Genomic DNA, 19124 nt, shown 5'->3' with positions numbered 1-19124 from the left:
TAAGTACAATCGAAGATTCGAGAAAAAGAAGATTCCAGATATCTTCATCTCTCAGTTTCAAAATAGGCGGTGCCACCAGAAGGGCAGAAAACCAACGTTCCAGAAGAATCTGGATTTTTCGCACTGTACCTTCGCTTTTCTCGTTTGGCAACAGGACATCGCCAAGTTTGTAAATTTTGAGGGGTTCTAAAAAAAATGCGCTATCGATAATTTTCGTAACACTATGTATAGCGTGAGGGGAGACAGAAAATAATTATCTGTGATTGCTGGTGCACTGTTTTGGCCAAAAATTGTTTTCGTTATCGGTCATTTTGCTTTGGTTCGAAGTAGTATAACCCTGAGGGTTTCTGGCTTCAATCTCAAACCTGAGGGTTTCTGAAGGTCAATTTGAGGGTTGATTTGATTTTCCCGAGGGTCTTCATAGATCGCAAATTTTATAGCATACTGAGATAGTTCTATGGAAAAATTTCGTTTTTAGATTTTTTTAAAAGAAAAAAAAATAACGTTTTTAGTATTTTTTTTTATTATGCTATGGTTATATTGTCTAAAATAAGGGTGAGCCCGTTCTATATCTTTTTGGGAAGCCCTGATTCATTCATTCTGATTGCTGTATATCCGCAACAAGCAATTAAGACGGTATTAAATCAAATGCAAACAAAGAAACAGCAGCGGTTGTTCATTCGATAGAAACCAAAAATGTCGAAAAACTTCTATTCAAAACAATATTCAGAAACGTCACTTCGGTAATTGTCTTGGGGTATCGGAGAAAAGTGTTAAAACTGTATATATTTTGTCCTCGTGGATTTCCAAATACATGTGAAGTGTTTGTCAGTTTTTTTCTTTTTGTTTTGCTTTTTCCACCACACCTCACCGTTCTTTAGTTAAAGACTAACAGTTTCGAATCATCATTAGCGCCTCTTCAAAGAAAATCTTTAGAAATGTCAGAAACTTGTATAGAAATTTAAAAAGCAATTTTTTTTTTGTTCTGCCTGTTCTACTCGAAACACTTGCGTAGAACTTTCAAGAATTTATTTTATTTTTAAATTTTTTCTTGTTCTACCTCCTCGAAGTTTTGAGAATGAAAAGCTCGTGCATCACGATCTGTCGCTACGGTGTATAGGAGCGACGTCACTTCATCAGGCGGTAATTTACGAGAAATTAATGATGTTATCTTTCTTATTCAAGGGCTTCGAACACAAACTAGTTAAGAAGCACGTCTCTGTCCCTTCTTTTTTTATTCACTCCTTTGTTGTTTTTTCTGTCCTGTGTGTTTGATGAGAAATTCCGAACTTGAGTGAAAAAGAAACAAAAATTGCCTTATCTTTAGTTTTTTGATTATTCAGCATCACTGAATATATACGAGTGTAACTTTATTTTGTTTTCCTTTTAGGAATGGAAATCATTTACCAAGAAAATTCGTTGCTTCACTTAAAATTTGATTAAGTAAAAATATTATCCACTTTATTGTTTTAACCCTCCGAGGATCACAGAAGATTCACAAAATGGTTTGAAAAAAAAAAACACTTCACCTTCAACAAAATGTTTTCAAAAGTGACCAGCTAGAAAATGCTTTCCCCCTTCTGCTCCGCAGGACATCGAGCAAGGGGTGATAGGGATTTGACTGAAGTGGCATTTGTATAACGCCCACTTAATTCTATAGGCTGAACAATAGTGTACCTCTGGATTTTTGTCGAACCTACTCAATCGTTCTGACAGAGTAGAGAGTTACTTACTTGTTCCGGTTTAACTATTCAGAAATATAGATAAGGGAAATATGCTGAAAAATTTGTATTTTAGGTGTTCTGCATATGAGATAGTTAATTTAGGTGTTAAAAAATAAAGGAGGAAAGTGTGTATAGATCTTGAACGTATAATTTATGCTTGATTTTTTTTTTAGATCATCAATCTGTTTTAGGGGTTCTTATCGCATCGGCTTCAGAAATAGGTCGTACAAATCCATCTGAATTATAAATATACCTTATATTTGCTGTTCCACTAATTTCACAAATAATGAAAATCGAACATTTTGTTTGTATAGGTGTGTACAAACTTTTTTTATAGGCGTTTGTATTGTTATTTAATAGGCACTTTCAGATACAAAATATAAGGCTTCTAAAGTTGATCATACTGTTGAATTTGTGTTACGGCTAAAAAAAGTCGAAAAACTTCAATTTAATTTAATACTATGTCATTTCCGATTTCAATATTCGAATATTTTAGTTCGGTGTTTCTCAACCTTTCTGAACCCAAGGACCACTGAAATGTCTCATACAATTTTTCGGACCACATGTGTCCCCTATTACGGGACATTCCTGTAATTTTTGTTCCGATTATTTTTTTTATACAATTTGTTCCGTTTTTTTCAACGAGGCTTTATTTAAATTTGTAAATTTACTGAAGTCGTGAATGCACAGACACGCATTCATGTTGCAAGGGGTACTATAGTTATTAAAATATAAAATGTAACTTTCTATACGGACATACTATGCCCAAAAATCCAACAAGAAAGTTGTTGCCCTGACTGTCCTTATGATGTCAAAAAATTCCACGTTTCCAAGTGGAATATTCACTGAGATATTCGAATTAGAAAAATGGGGGAATGTTGGGGGGAAAAATAGCATTGGAATGCGGGTAAACTGTTTTTCTACGTGGAAACGTGGAATTTGTGTAGAGAGAGACAGACAGGGTACAACTTTTTAATTTGATTTTCGGGCACAGGGTGTTCGTACAAAAACTAATGTGTTTTATTTTAGTAACTAACAACCCTTTGAAACATGAATGACGTATCTGAGTAATGCTCGCTATTTGGATGCTTTTTCTATGTAATTGGGAGCATGCCTCTAGTGACAACGTTCGCCAGTAAAATGCCGTGCGTACCGTTACCTGTGCCCGTCCCCCGTCCTCCCGTATATGTATATTTTATGGTAAATGCGAAAAATTCGGTTATTATGCATAATTCCAGACCATTTTGACAAATTTGTTAAATTTTCCGAATTTATCACATTTACCGGTGATAAATAGACAAATGCCGATGTTCAAGACAAAGAGTCAAAAAGTCCGACTCTTTGTCTTGAACAGCGAGTAACTCCAGCTATAAAGATTATTTTGTCTTTCCACTATTTGTCTCTGCTACTGAAGAAGGAACTTCATACAGTTCCGAAACGCATCTAGCTGTTGTTTTCTTCTAATTTTTGATATGCTCACGTTGTTTTCCTTTGTATATTGTCTCACCCAAAAGGTAATTCCAACATTCTAACGATAGCTAACATTACAAGACTGGTAATAATTTTTATATGATTTTATCATTATAACATTATTTTCATTTCATTTAATTCCTCCCATCAAGTACGGGGAATAACTGATAAGTGGTTGAATTTGGGCATATTTCTGCATGATTTGTTCCATATTTATGTTATTTATCAACTACATTCGGGAATTATGCGTAATCACTGATAAAAGTGATAAATGTAGGAAAATTGATTTACTTTATACCGACGCGATTTGTGATTACGCATTATATACTGGCGATTATGGGTAATCACTGATTTTTCATATTTACTGCAACATATACACATGAGTTCATACCATTCTCACAAAATGAGTTTTGATAGCTTTTCAATGAAGTATTTTCTCTAACATACAGATGTGGGGTAAACGAAGTACTTGGAAATTATAATGAATATAAGAGAGACACCTGAAGTAGCAATTATTAAATTTGTGAATTGAACCGAAAGTAGAAAAATAAAAGAATGAGAAAAAGTCCCCATAAAAATACAGTAGGCTACAAAAATTCCGTAAAATGTTCCGCATTGCAAGGCATTGAGAACTATCGGCACATTTGCAATATTAATAATACTCTCGCATATTTCTCGAGGATTTTTTGCATTAACTTTCCACCAGTTCATATTACATCATTTATGTCTTCCTCTTCCGACTCGGAAACGGATTGCTTTAGATGATTCATCTTCTGAGCTTGATAAAAGCTCTCCTCTGTCACTCATTTTTTTTTTTTTTACATTGTTTCAATATTGTCGCAAGTTAAAATGAAGGTGATGAAGCAGTCAATTGATTATAGGCAACTGAATAACCGTTTTTGAGATAGTTTCTTATCAGGAAAGAAACAATTTCAGGAAGAGGGATTTAGAGGGGAAAGGAAAACCTTTATCTCTTTTCACTTGTACTGATCTTACGTTTCTTTCAAACTTGCTAGTAGAATGAATAGGAATGTATTTTGTACAGGTAATACGGGGTATTTATCTGTATTTGAAGAATGACCTACTTATCTCAACGCAAAGCTAATAAAGCTGAATAAATTCCTAAAAATTATGTTGAACCCCCCCCCCCCCCCGTGAACTTCCGTATCTCTGCTCATTACTATGTGCAAGATTACAAGAAAAATAAATCTGAGATCAAAATATCCACCTCTGGACCCTTTGTCACCGATGTTCAAATGATGAATATTTTTCACAAAGTAATTTCTCAATCACAAACGAAAAACTTCTTCTTTACGGTCACTCCTCTTTTGCGGACAAGTTGTTTTGTTCCGCAGGGTGTCCGCAAGAGAGGGGATTCACGCTGTATTTCATTCATAAACGGATTCAGGAGCTTCGAACGAGGGGGAGGGGCGGATTTTCCTCCTTCATTCTCCACCTATGATAATACAGATTTATTTTTGGGGAAACGGAGGGCGGTAGGGCAAAGGGGCAGGGAGGCTGACCCGTGCACCGACCCCCCAAGCCCATTAAAAATTAGGAAAAGAAATTATACAGTGAAACTCCTCTAAGCCGACAAGTTAGCCGCTGATTGCATACAGAGGTGGCCGCGAAATAGGGGTTATTTTTGCATTATGTCTATGGAGCCTATTTTCTGTTCCGAGAAAAACTTGCCGCAAAGGGTAAGTTGGCCAGAGAATAGGGTTGGCCACCTATGAAAGTTTCACTAGATTTATGTAAAAAAAATTGAAATATCAAAAGAAAATACACTTTATATGTTATATTTACCAATTTCTGTTCATATAAATACTTTTTGAAGGGAGTAACTCAGAATTTCTCAGGAAGAAAATTTTTGTGCCCCCCCCCCCCCCGAAGTCTTTTATGCCTCTCCCGAAAGTTGATCCTGCGTACGCCACTCGGTAGAGGCGACTAGTCCCCTCGGTTTTCGCTCATGATTTTATTGCTCTGCTATAGGTATTTAATTTTCAATTGCAATACACAATTACTGTAAGGTTGCATAAAATTTCTATGATAAACACAACGTTTAATAAAAATTAGCGACATTGATAAATTGACAGAATGAAATATGCTACAGTCTATCAAGGCCTTTTACAAGAAAATCTGTTTCCCTTTATTGACGGGAATTATCTGAAATCCAAGAATGCTTCTATTCCACTTCTCAGTTCCTGATACCTCCCCAACCCAAAGTAGTTTTCGTGATAATCCTCGAAGAAAACCGATGTCAAACAACACTCAATTGTCTCTTCTGTTCGTGTATGTATGAGTATTTGTGTTATCAATGTGTAGGAAGGTACATGTGCCCCACAACTCTTCTTTTCCCGTGTCCTTTTATTTTAGAGATCTTCAAGTGAGGGGCAGTCTAAAAGATTAAAAATGGAGAAAGGAAAGGGGCGTATGACATGGAAGTATTAGTGTCCGGTGCAATACAAAAGATATGGGGGAAGGAACTGGTTTTCTCCGACGCAGATGTGCGTTCCTGGCACTTTCCAAACCATTTTTGGTGAACGCATATGTGTGTTGCTGCCCCTTTTGGTACACTAGAGTTTTGACTCACATATGCGTCGCGGCCCCTCAGCTGTAAAAATACATCACCCTCCGGTGCGAACATTTTTAGATCCGAAAGAAGTCGTCCTGTATTTTTAGTATTAATCGAATAAATTGTTATAAATTTTTCTTCTCATATTTTTTTTTTAAACCGGATCTTGCGCAATAAAGGGCATTTAAATCATGATTCTCACACACATGCGAGTAGAATGTAATAGAATTACTTAGCATTGCTAGAAAAGTTCGGATGAAACTCCATTTGCGTTGCAATAAACATGATTTAAACCCCATTTATTGCATTTCCAAGTTTTGTAAATCGGTACGTGAAAGAGGATTTCCAATTGAAAGAAGAAAAAATATTCTTGCTTGATGTCTGGCCCGATTTTGTACCAAGCTCTTGCATATGATTCACACAATCTGCGGAAGAATATCTCTTTAATGTTATTTTTTTATGGAGACAGAAAACAGCCTCGACCTGGCATTTTTCTGGGCAGAGCATGAAGAGGTAAAAACTTTTGCCACGAATTTAATTTTTCAAATAGATTTGATACCAACTTAATATAATTGAATCATACGGGATGAATTAAATGAAATTTCAGGAGGAATATTTTCGGAAGCGTGCTAATTAAGATCAAAATCGTGTCCCTTAAAAAATGCAGGTCACATCATTCGCAGAAAGGCTCGTAAGGGCTAGGCTCCAAACGGGAGACACTTGGTGTAGTTAGAATGTGGGAAGGAAGTTGTTGGTCTCCCAGTTTATAACACTTTTGAGGAGCTCAGGGAAAAACGCTTACGGATATTGATGCTACCATCTATCTTTGACTCAAAAATCTGTGGGAAAAAATTCCTGGAGCCCCTCTCTTCCAAACCCGGACGTACCGACTCCTAAGTCAATCTTTCCCCTACGTCTTTGATTGCTGTCATTATTATTTTCGTACGACAGTGATATAAGATGATGTAAAAAATAATTTGACTATCAAAATTGTAGTATTGCGTACTACTTTCGCACATATCATAATAAAACACGAAACGATTTCGCACCCCCCCCCCCCCCACAGAATTTTCTGTCACGAGCAGCCACTGACATTCATTTTACTGAAAAAAAGCCGTCATTCATTCGTAAATCAGTTCATTCGTTAATTTTTTTTTCAAATGCGTCAGATATCATAGTCCACCCATGTACATAAGGTCACAAGAGGAGTACAAAAACTCGCACCCACTTGTTCAGAGAAAAAGACATTTAAAGAGTATAAAAGTGGCCAGGTGGCCTGTCATCATTTACTGGGAAAAGAAGAACTTCGAAGAAGGTGATTAGGGAAAGTAAAAGGGAAGTTGAATCTCTCTCTCTCTAGGTTGGTAGACCGCATGTGCGCTGACCCAAAATCATTTTTCAAGTATGTCAATAATGGATGTACAGGTAAAGTTGTCTCCCAACTAAAAGGAACTTGGGTAGAGAGCAATGTAGGCATGTGTAATGCTTTCAATGAATTTTTCACGTCAATTTTTTGATAGAAAAGGTGACATCACAAAAGCACTGGTGTGTCATAAGATGATTAAACCTCAATGATGTTAAAGTAGATGTGGAAGTTCTTGAACTTCTGAAAAATGTATGATCAAGCAAAGCACCAGGACCAGATGATATTTATCCAAGAGTCCTTAGGGAATGCGCTAATGAACTGTTTGGGCGAGTTGCATAGTCTCACAGAAGTAGTATTGCGTAGAAGTAGTAGTATCGTCCCAGGGAATTGAAAGCTTGCTAATGTGGTTCGATATTTAAAAGGGTATCACAAACCCCGAAGTCGAATTTTCAAAAAAAATATTTCATTCGATTGCAAATAAAATACTAAAAATTCCGTGCCAATCGGTTGATTCGTTCTTTCAAAATAAAAGAAAGATGTAGTGAATTACAGTGTAAATGTGTACAAGAGAAAAAACACTTTGAACGTGGGTTTTCTCAGATTGCAGTTTTTAAGTTCATCCGTAAGATTAATAAAAAACTACATGAAAAACTCTGAAATTTTGCAGAAATGTTTATTTGACACGCGTTACTAAAATGAACCTCGAACTTGAATATCAGACGATTCGTTACGTATTTATGAATTTTAAAAGTTTAAAAAATAACGAATCGTCTGATATTCAAGTTCGAGGTTCATTTTAGTAACGCGTGTCAAATAAACATTTCTGCAAAATTTCAGAGTTTTTCAATTTTTTTTGAAAATTCGACTTCAGGAGCCGTGACACCCGTTTAAAAAAGCAGTAGAGAAATCTTGTTGAATTGTCCTCCAGTGAGTTTGACAAGCGTTTTCCCGAAAATTTTGGAAATTATTATCAAATGCAATTGGTGAAATGGGTAGGCGAAAATAATATATTGTCGGATAATCAGCATGGGTTCAGGAAGGAGAAGTCATATGTAACTAACCTCCTTTGCTTCTATGATCACGTAACTAAGGCTTTCGGTAAGGGCAAAACTGTAGATGTTTACCTTGATTTCCAGAAGTCATTCGATCGGGTCCAACATGGTAAACTTTGGCCCATAACTTTTCCACTTTTTATCGATAACCTCTATGAGAATATCGACAGGATTGTTAGCAAATTCACAGATGACATAAAGCTACTGGGAACAGTCGAGAATCCAAGCAATAGGGAGAGGCTCCAGACGAACTTGAATATGATTGCGGCATGAGCTAATGAATGGAGCATGACTTTTAGTCCTCCGCTATTCATATAAAAGTTTTCAACATCTGGCTGAAGCGAAAAGGATTTTAAGAAAGAGAGAAAATTGAACTACTCTTGCGGGGAATCAAACTCACGTCATCTCACTTTCCGGGTTAGGGCCCTAGATAACTAGACAACAAAAGGAATGAGTATCTCAATCGTTCCTTAGAAATTGTGAACTTTGGCTTGACTTCCATGTACAGTCACGTTCAATGCACACTAGCTCCTTGGAAAGAATAAGATATTCGTTGCCTATGTAGTCTAGTGGTCTAGGGCGCTCACCCGGAAACTGAGAGGACGTGGGTTCGATTCCCCGCGTGGACAGTTTAATTTTCTCTCTTCTCTAAATTCATCTTTGCTTCAGCCAGTTGTTGAAAACTTTCATATGACCTTTAGTGTTGACAAGTGCATGGTCGCTCATTTAGGTTCGAACAACCCACGTTTAACTTACGAGTTGAATCGTATTGCTATACCGGATGTAACTAGAGTCTTCGATTCGGGAATTCTCATTGACGTGCAGCTTAGGTTTTCTGAACATTGTTCAGCAGTGGTCAAAAAATCGAATAGAATGCTTGGTCTCATTTTCAAACAGGTCACTTCGCGTTCTCCTAAAGTCATTCTTCCGCTTTTCCGAGGCTTAGTTCGTCCTGGACTGGAGTATGCTGTAAGGTTTTGGTGACCACACATGCGGAGGGACATAGACTTGGATCCCTCCATATATACGGAGAGATCATAGGTTGAAGTGGATGCAGAGAAGAACTACGTGTGCCGTCGTTGGCACATGTGGCTTGAGTTATGCAAACACCAAACATGGGTCCCCGCCCATGTCCCTTGTGAATCCCACAAGTCCCTTGTGAGATATAAGCAGACTACCTTATGGCTGTGCCATGCTGGAAGAAAAAGCCCAGCCAGCCACCGAGACCACGGGCCGAACGCCGGCCGGCATTGCGCCACCGGACCTCCGACCCACGCAAAGGACTACAAACACTAACATCAAACATGGTCCCCGCTCTGAAGCAGATTACCTAGCGGCTAGGCCATGCTGGAAAATCTCTCTTGATGTCCGGGTCCCGCAGGCATCCGCGGCCCGTAAACCACAGGACCCAACCCCACCGAGGCCCCCTTCGCCTCCGACTCGTGGCAATCAGACCCCCACAAAGCCCTTGGAAACCTCCACTAGCAGCCAAGGAGCACGAGCGGATCGCCCTCCGGCACCTCGCCATCGACCAAGAGATCAACGAAAACATCCCGAGCCCTCCGTCTTCATCACCGTACTCTGTCTCCAACCATCAGCCAGCCGGATGACTGATCTGCGATACCAACTCCTCTCATCTTGTCCTCCGTTGGAAGGGTTTTCTCATAGGCCCGAATCTGAAAATAGAGCATGAAAAGGAAAAACAGGATACGTGTACAAATGGGAATTATCGATATCGACCAATTGCTGGTATTAATAATATCACAAGACTGAAGGAGCCGGGGTGGGGGAGTTTCATTGCCAGTTAGAGACATATTTAGATTTGGATATTATAGATGATTCTAATGATGATAAAGTCCGGAGAAATTTCAATGTTCACTTGAATATATAAATTCAGTTGTGCGGTAATGGATTCACCGGTGGTATACATTTGAACATATGAATATATTGATAATTATAGCGTTTCATATAGCAGTCGAAAAAGTATGATATAAAATTTGATTATAAGCAGGTTTCCGGGTACAATGTGAGAGTTGTTTTTGTAACAGATGGGCTCTGGGAATGATCTAGACATAAAGCGATGCCACGAGACGTAAGATGTAGTGAGTACATACATGATAATACGATGTAAACATTGTATAGTACATAACATATGCTTAGAAAATATACATGAAATGAGATAAAATATAATTATAAGTATATAGGACAACATTCACAAATTATGGGCTTGAATTATGAAGAGAGACTCCATTTTTTTGAATATTTAAAAATTGGATGGACGCAGATGTCGGGGAGATATGATCGAAGTGTCCAAACTTTTCGACAGGATGGACCATGAATCCATGAATATTAATACGCCGTCAATCGACTGCTTTGACAAGAGGACACCAGTATCGATTGGTGAGGGACAATTCTAGGCTGCGGTATAACGGGGAAGTTTTCTCTAATAGAAGTGTAATAAATGGAATTTACCCCCCGAGGTAGTGAATTCTAACACAATTGACACGTTTAAAAAAGAAGTGCGATAGACATAGTGGGATGAATCGGGAAGCTGTTCATACTTAGATAGGGCAGCCATAATCTGTTTTACGGGCAATGTATAATATAGTATCAATTATTCGTTTTTCTCTTCCGTTTTATATGCTTTTATATTGGATTGCTGTATTTCTGTTATATTTGACGTCCGAACTATTCTAAATATAATGGGCGTCTTTTTTTTTCAGTCGCCTCGCTTGGCAATTTGCCTGTTGTGATCTTTGTGTTTGTATATATATATGTATAGCATTATTAGGTTAATCAGTGACTTTCTTAATAGGAGCGGACGTTAAGACACGCTACATAAAATGTTTGATCATGTTTTATGCAAATATAAATACAAAGGTCACAGCAGGCAAAATGACAAACGGAGTGGAATAAAAAAAGATACCTATAAAAAATGTGGATGTGTCAAATGTAACAAAAATGCTGCATTCCAATATAAAAGCCTATATCAAGCCAAGATGCAAATTAATGTCAGATGCCTATTACGTGGGCATTTTAATGTTATTAGAATTTATACTTGCCATATTTATATGCATTCATTCCATTTGTATATTCCGCAGTTTCACGGGCTCATATCCCCGAAGGTCCAAATCTTTATATCCAAAGTAGTTCGACTATCAACTTGACATGCATCATAACGGAGAGCACGTCACCACCGGTCTACGTGTTTTGGTTCCACGACGACCGAATGATAAACTACGATTCGTCACGTGGAGGGATTCGAGTCACAACCGAGAAAGGACCGACCACCGTATCCAGGCTGCAGATACAGAATGCTCGACGTACCGATTCCGGCAACTACTCTTGCCAGCCGTCGTACGCTGACCCGGCCAACATTACGGTCCATGTCCTTAACGGTAGTAAGAGTTGATTTTGAGATACTTATATCCCCCTTTTTACTTCACGAGTGTTGTAGCATACATTCAGGGGTATGCTCGTGGTTTTTTTATATTCCGTGTCATGTTGTTGTATTTGACCGTGTATACATATGGTGCATGTGGAATTTATAAGATGTTTGCAAAATATTTTATCAAATTGAAACTTTGTGGCTGAAACATACTTTGTGTGTGTTGTGTGTGTGTGACTATTTTTTCTATTATATACTCATGTATATTCCTTACACCTTGGGGAATTTTCAACTTTATTCGATTCGCGAACATCTTCTGTACCACCAAAGGAATGCATTTACTTTAATAAGATAATTCTAACATACTCTTAAACTCAGATCAGCATAATTCCGCCATGGATATGGCTGATTGATCGAAGGAATGTCCCTATATAGGGTGTCCCATAAATTCGTAAGTTGGTTTATTAGTTAGTTAATTCGTTAGTAGTTTAAAAATTCATAAAAAATGAAGGAATTTGTATATTTTAATGCGAGAAAGGTATTCTCATGAAGAGGGTTTTTTTCTGGTACAGAGATAAAGTTACAATTCTTGACAATAGAGGGTGCTGCATGAAAGCAAATCACTGGAAGTATACAAATCAGAGTCTTATAAAATTCAGGGTGTACGCGATTAACAGCTCATTTTTGAATTTTCCTGTTACTGGCCTTGCTTAAGTTTTTCATTGTGATGTTGAAATTGGTGGATGAAGCACTATTGGTGAAGTTATTTTCTTCAGCCACGAATCTCCTGCCGAAGCTAAAAGAACGTTTAGGTAACAGAAGGGATTGAAGTAACGTTCAGGTCGAACCACACTTTTTCTGATTTCGTGCTGTGCCATTCATCGACAAAAATTTGAACTGAACTTCTTTTCTGTACTAAAACATATCCCAATTCGTGAGAATAACTTTTTTGTGAATCGCATTCAATCCCTTCAATTTTAATGAATTTTTAAACTATCCAAGAATTTAAGGGGCACCCTGTGTTTACCTTGATGGGTGTTATATAGAGGGTGTAAAAATAAATCCTTTTAAATTTTTCATCTCTTAAATCATTGGTTACAGAAACGTACTTTCAATTAGAAAGAAAAAATCGGCATAACGTGAACATTATATATATGCCATTTATTCTACTAGAGACCGTATATTGAGCGCAATATTCGAATTCTGAGATGTTGTTTCCTTAACTTTCGATGAAAAATATCTCGCTGAACATTGTACTCGGATACATGGATGTTTTTTTTCTCCTTTTGATGAGCTCAGTAGAAACAGGGAAGCCACTTTTTTATAGCAAGTAAAGGCTCGTATACATTACAAGATTCTTGTAATCTTCATCTCCACAAATAACCAGTCTTTCAATGAATCTTGTATTGACAAGTGGAGAGGACATTTCCAAATGCATGTGGCCATCTGGTTGGCTTATGTCATTCACGAGCTATTAGATGATTGTTGACGCCGTCCATGTACGGTGCCTTTCAACATATATATACGCTCCAAGGTTGAAATATTCTATCTGCTTCCATAGCTTAGATGGTAGAGCACTCGTCCGGCAAGCGAGAGACCGGGATTCGAGTCCCCGTGGGGGCAGTGATGAATTTTCTTCCTTGTGATCTTCATCTCCACAAATAACCAGTCTTTCAATGAATCTTGTATTGACAAGTGGAGAGGACATTTCCAAATGCTCGTATACATTAGATCACCGATCTTGCAACGTACTACCCCATGCAGCGGTTCTAACCCATTCATGGGCATGCAAACATCGTTTTTGTTCCTTTGCCTTTCCTTTGTGTGCGTTGAAAAAACCGAGTCCAGGTGGGTCTAATTCAAACAGCTCAAAAGTCGTTCCCAACACCGTAGAAATTACTGAACAACCAATTACGAATGCTTACATCGCATGATCCACGCGCCAATATATACGCGCCTTCAGAGGGCAGTGATTCGAATAAAAAAATTGAATTTTAACTCAGGTAAGTTAACGGGATATTTTTTCCAATGAATGTATGTTTCTGTAACCAACGGTTCAATACATGAAGAGTGTATAAGAAACTTTATGCTGTTTCTTATCCTTTCCGCGATATAACAGAAATCACTAACCCCACGTAAAATGCCATACGCTTTTAATGAAGCACCCTTTATTTCGATTTCCAGCAGGTGCAAAGTAAGGTATATTGGAAAAATATTACATTGAGAAAAAATCATTATTACGAAATATCTGGGTTTGTCAATGCTAAAATAAGAAATTTTTTAGAAGACGAGATATTTCGTCAACGCCGCTGAGAGGGTTAAACATCAGATTTTTCTAAATTCAGAAAGATTTTTTATTCTTATTTCTCTTTATGCCCCCCCCCCTAAAAAAATTCATGGTATAAAAATCAAAATCGGCGCCACAATACATAATTCTCATTGCGTTCTTTCCATTCCCACAGGCGAGAAGCCAGCAGCGATGCAACACGGCCGCCAGAAAACTAACGCTTCCTGTTCCCCTTTCATCATTCCAGGAATATCCAGATTATTCACCCCATCCATTGCCTTAATAGTCATCGTGGTCATGCCAGTGTTTACAATAATCAGATAACCACCAGTTTCAACGGCATTTTTTGTGGATGTAAAGGAGGATTTGGAAGAAGAAAAAAAGAACAGTCGAAAATTTCTGTAAAACCTAAAATTGATCACATTTTTCACACAGTGGAAAAACTATTGTGCTGCTTCATTCGTTTATATATGAAAAAAGAAAATGCATCGAGTGGATGAATACTCGAATTCATATGGGATGATTGATTTCTTTTTTTCCTTGTGTATATCATCTACAAACATTACATATGCATAAGACCATATGCCTCTACATACCTGAAGTATTGATCGGAAGCCATAATTGCTGAAGCATTGATCCCTCTTATACACGAATCCGATAATCGATTGGCAAAAAAAAATTGATAAAACACAGGGTAAAAAGAGAAGAAGAAAATTCTTGAATATTAATAAAAAATATATTAGATCAGTGAATATAAAATCCCAGTTTAATTACTTTTCTTTCGACTTAGTTTTTTTCGATGCAAACGAATCCGGAAAGATCAGAGAGGAGCGTTCCTGACGCCATCTATGTACAGAAATGTAATCGGGTAAGATGAGATTCGTGAATATATATGTGTGTATATATGTATGAATTCATATATATACAGTCTATTATGAAATGAGGGAACAGGAATATATATTTTGTGTATTTAAAAAAAGAAATAAATCAAGATGCTTCTGTTTTGACGAAAACACGGGAGTTTATTATAGCACAGAACTGGAACTGGAACTGTGTTCATTCACACAGAGCTTATAAAGAAAACCAAAACTGTATACAAAAAAAAAATGAATGGAATTACAAAGAAATTTATTCAGCTTTGTAAAAATGGATTATTCGTAATATACATCTTCGTTGTGTGAAATTCCCCTCCCCAATCCCTTGTCTCTTAAACCGACTACGTCTAAACTCGAGTTACGTACCAGTAACTAAGGAGACGGACTATCAAGATGTGGCATACCAGCTATATACATAAAATATACATACATAAGGTTCGTAGAGACGTTTTATATCTATAACACTTGTATAGAATGCAAAAAAGAAGAATTGGACTATATATATATCAAGACAATTTTTGTGTATGTATGTATGAAATTATATTAAACGGAAAAAAAAAAAAATCTCGTGCTCGTTTAAGACGCTGATCTGATATTGATGCATATTAACATAAGAGATGATAATCGTGCAATATGTGCAGATCAAGTATGTGGAAAATGTTATTTTGAACGTAGGTTATAAAAAAAAAAAAATACCAAGTAATGGCGATGTATGTTAATAAAAATTGTTTCTTGAAATATAAAGACTGCAGTTGATTATTTTATTTATTGTCTCAAATGTTTCGAAAAAATTGTATACGAAAAGCGCAACATATTCTTGATGCATTTGACTAAATTGAATAGCTTATCCCCGGGGATAGTAAATTCTACAACAACTGATACGTTTGAAAAGAAGTACAAAGTAGGATAAATCGAGGAGCTATCCATACTTAGAGAAGACAAACCATACATTTTTTATGGACACTGCATTTTATTTTAATCATTTGTTTTATTAGTTTTTTTTCTCGATAATTGCTTTTATTTTTGAGTTGCTGTATTTTAGTTATATTTGACACCCATATCCTTTATGGGTATCTTTTTTATCAGTCACTTCTTTGGGCATTTTGCCTGTTGTTGCCTTTGCGTTTGTATTCTGAAAAACGGGTCGCCTGTGATGTTGTTCAACATTTGGTTTCTGAACATGTACTTTTTAATTAAAAATACAGTAGGTATAAATTAGATAGACTTTAAAAATAAAGGGGTTCTTTTTTATATATCACGAGCTTTACTTATAGTCGTGAATTAGGCTGTAATTGTTCGATTACACTTTTTTTTCAAGTTCTATTTTTGGTTGGTTCGCAGGCGGCCGCCAGCGAGAATAGATATAAACATGAATTAGATTTACTGTAGTTGTTCATACTCAAACAAATTTGGTCCCTAGGCCTGACCTAACCCCCTAAATTCTTGGAACTACATTCATAACATGTATTGAAGCATATATCTCAGGCCCCTTTTCCTCGCAAATTTTTGATAACCTTGCGCCTATGCGAACGAATAGAATGTTTATGTTTTGTTGCAAACAATTTTAATGTTTTGTTTTATTTCAAAGAATATCTTTTTTTTGTTTTATTATCCTAAAAGTAACTTTTCCTGGTTTTTATTTGTTTTTTAGTATTTATGAATACACCTCCATTCATGATTTTACTCTCTGCAAATCAATACTTAACATTATAATGAGATTCCAATGAGTTCGAATCGTGAAACATAGATATGTGAGTTGAACTTTTATTTTGGAATGATTAAATACACAACATGTACACTCACAAAAGTCATAATTTGTCCACAAATACGACTAATGGCAGTACGTAGGTGTAGGCTATACACAATCTACACAGGGTTGAACAATACGTATCCTAAATAGTCTATAAGGTTTTCGCGGCCATCATTTGATAAAAATTGTTTTTTCGGGTTCGAAGACCGTCGTCCGTTTGAGTTTGTTCTCAACGTTTCCCCAACACTAGTGGTTGGCATCATCAGGAGAATTGATAAACTGGATCAAAGTCAAGTTTTCCGGAGTCTCAGGTTGTATTTATGGACATAAGTGGCTTGAACTACACTATTGTTTTGCGATTGGTCAGTTGATTCTATGGCTGGCAGCGTATTGTAAACAGTTGTTATGCTGGTAGAACCTGATTGGTCGAGAGATGTGGAGTTATCTGAATGATGACAACAGCCAATCAGATAACTCCACATCTCTCGACCAATCAGGTTCTACCAGCATAACAACTGTTTACAATAGGCTGCCAGCAATAGAATCAACTGACCAATCGCAAAACAATAGTGTAGTTCAAGCCACTTATGTCCATAAATACAACCTGAGACTCCGGAAAACTTGACTTTGATCCAGTTTATCAATTCTCCTGATGATGCCAACCACTAGTGTTGGGGAAACGTTGAGAACAAACTCAAACGGACGACGGTCTTCGAACCCGAAAAAACAATTTTTATCAATACGTATCCTATTCAGCCTTATGAGATAGGCATTTATGATCTATAAATGATATCATGGACGTATTAGCATGTTGAAAACTTCTCTTCGATTTCAGAAATTATGAAATCTTAATTTGCGAAGTAGATATTGGAAATATTCAGGCTCCTCAATATTACGCATGGCAAGTACAAAACGAAAAGCTTTATATTAAAGTTTGCTCTGGCAATTTGTTCGCTTCGGTAGATTCTTAGATAGCTCTTGATTGAATTGCTTTTTAATCGGATCTTGGATTTCAAACGTTAATGTATTTAAGACACTATTTACGAGAGCTTCCAGCCGTATAAGGTAACCGACACTTAAATTACTCGCAGGCTCGTAAAAACAAATATTTTCACTCCAGCTACCTCATACACATGTCAAAATGGGAGCTCATAACTCCCTCACGTTTTTACGTGGTTCACTCGTTGTGTGGGAAATCAATTTGAAGTGTATAAGTATTGATGATGTTAGATCAAACAAGTTAATGGACAGGTGGCTCGAACTTACTCGTGGTTGAGCAAATCACAACATATTCAGAACAAATTTACTGAGGTGGTGGATCATTTTTATCCTGCAGACACGGAATAATTAGCTTATTAGAACACGTGTTAAGTTTGGGTAAACTATCGAAGATGATGCCTTGAATTTCCGGATACATGAAATAGTCATTGTAAATTAATTGTGAGGAAATGAATCCGATCCTATATTCAATGTACCCTGTAGACCAGAGTGTTCTTCAACCGCTGGTCTGTGGGAATTTTCTGCCAGTCCGCAAAAAATTTCGCCTCATTCATGTAGCCGCTACATAATTTTAGATTTAATAAATAAATACAGTATTTACACTGTCTCTGCATTTTTCACTGATTCTCAAATGATTTCCCCTATTTTTTAATTTTTTGCCGGTCCGTAAATTAGTCCTGCTTTTAATGCAATTTTTTGCCAGTCCTCAAGTTATTTCTTCAATTTAAGTTTTTTTTGCTGGTAATCAAATTATTTCTCTTTGCTTTTTTTGCTAGTCAGCAAATAATTTCTCATATTTAGGTATTTTTTACCGAATCTCACAAATTATTCCTCCTTTCTTTTTTTTTCTAGTCCGGTCCGTAAAGTATTTTTCCCATTTTCGTCGGTCTGAAAAGCTTTTGAACTTTTGTTACCGGCCCGCAGTTGTGAAAAATGTTGAAGAAAATTACTATAGACATCCAGTGGGGTGGGGGGGGGGGGTGATAAGAGCGATCGCCCGTTTCATACAGCGTAGTAGCAAAAACCTAAGATTAAAATTAAGACCGTAAATTTGTGAAAATAAGTTGCTGAGTTTATAACCACTCAAATAAACAATTTTTCAAACAGAATTTCGGGCAGCCAAATGATATATAGCAGGATGACCAACTTCTCACTGTTCAAGGGCCAACACAATGACATCTCCAGCTTCGAGGGCCGCACCAACGGCAACATTCCGGTGTATAAGCCGCACTATTGAAATGACCCGAAAAACTCGCAGATTTTTGTCCGCCATAAGTAGTATGGTAGAAACGGACAAATTACTTATTGAAAGTTCACCCTGGGCTCCACTTCTTCATAGATACATATCCATTGTTTTTCTGGTTCACAGGTGGTAGATGAAATGCATTAAAAGTTATTGTTTTCTATTTCTGCCAACTAGTTTTTCATCGCAAGAAATTTTACAGACAAAACATTTTTCTGCATCTATTTTTCCCCTCACTCTTGATTAGGCAACCGGTGGGGGCACACAGGTCGAGTAGACACTCCAGGGCGTGATTTATGTACCGGGAGACTTCGAGAGGAGTTTTATTATTGGGATCGAAAGCGTGCCAAAAGCCATTCGTGTGGATAGTATTGACCATCCGGAATAGGTAAACC

At 37.0% G+C, this 19124-nt stretch overlaps 1 protein-coding gene across 2 annotated transcripts in view; it reads left to right on the top strand.

The window, feature by feature from the left end:
- LOC149072058 (neurotrimin-like) overlaps positions 1-15472 on the top strand; it is a 147235-nt gene extending 131763 nt beyond the window's left edge. The window contains exons 4-5 of one of the 2 annotated variants that reach the window (XM_089247759.1): positions 11289-11585; positions 14038-15472. In XM_089247759.1, coding sequence (XP_089103885.1) covers positions 11289-11585; positions 14038-14186 — 446 coding nt within the window. In that variant the 3' untranslated portion in view covers positions 14187-15472. Of the gene's footprint in view, positions 1-11288; positions 11589-14037 lie in introns of both variants that reach the window. The other variant, XM_089247758.1, reaches the window with a different exon arrangement.
- The last annotated feature ends 3652 nt before the right edge of the window (positions 15473-19124 follow it).

This window comes from Pholcus phalangioides, unplaced genomic scaffold, assembly GCF_987345545.1.
Source record: "Pholcus phalangioides strain wild (caught in Gottingen) unplaced genomic scaffold, Ppha-v1.0 ptg000018l_1, whole genome shotgun sequence".
In the NCBI taxonomy this organism is placed as follows: domain Eukaryota; kingdom Metazoa; phylum Arthropoda; class Arachnida; order Araneae; family Pholcidae; genus Pholcus; species Pholcus phalangioides.
The sequence above is the reverse complement of the archived record's forward strand: the minus strand, read 5'-3'. Positions and strand labels throughout refer to the sequence as shown.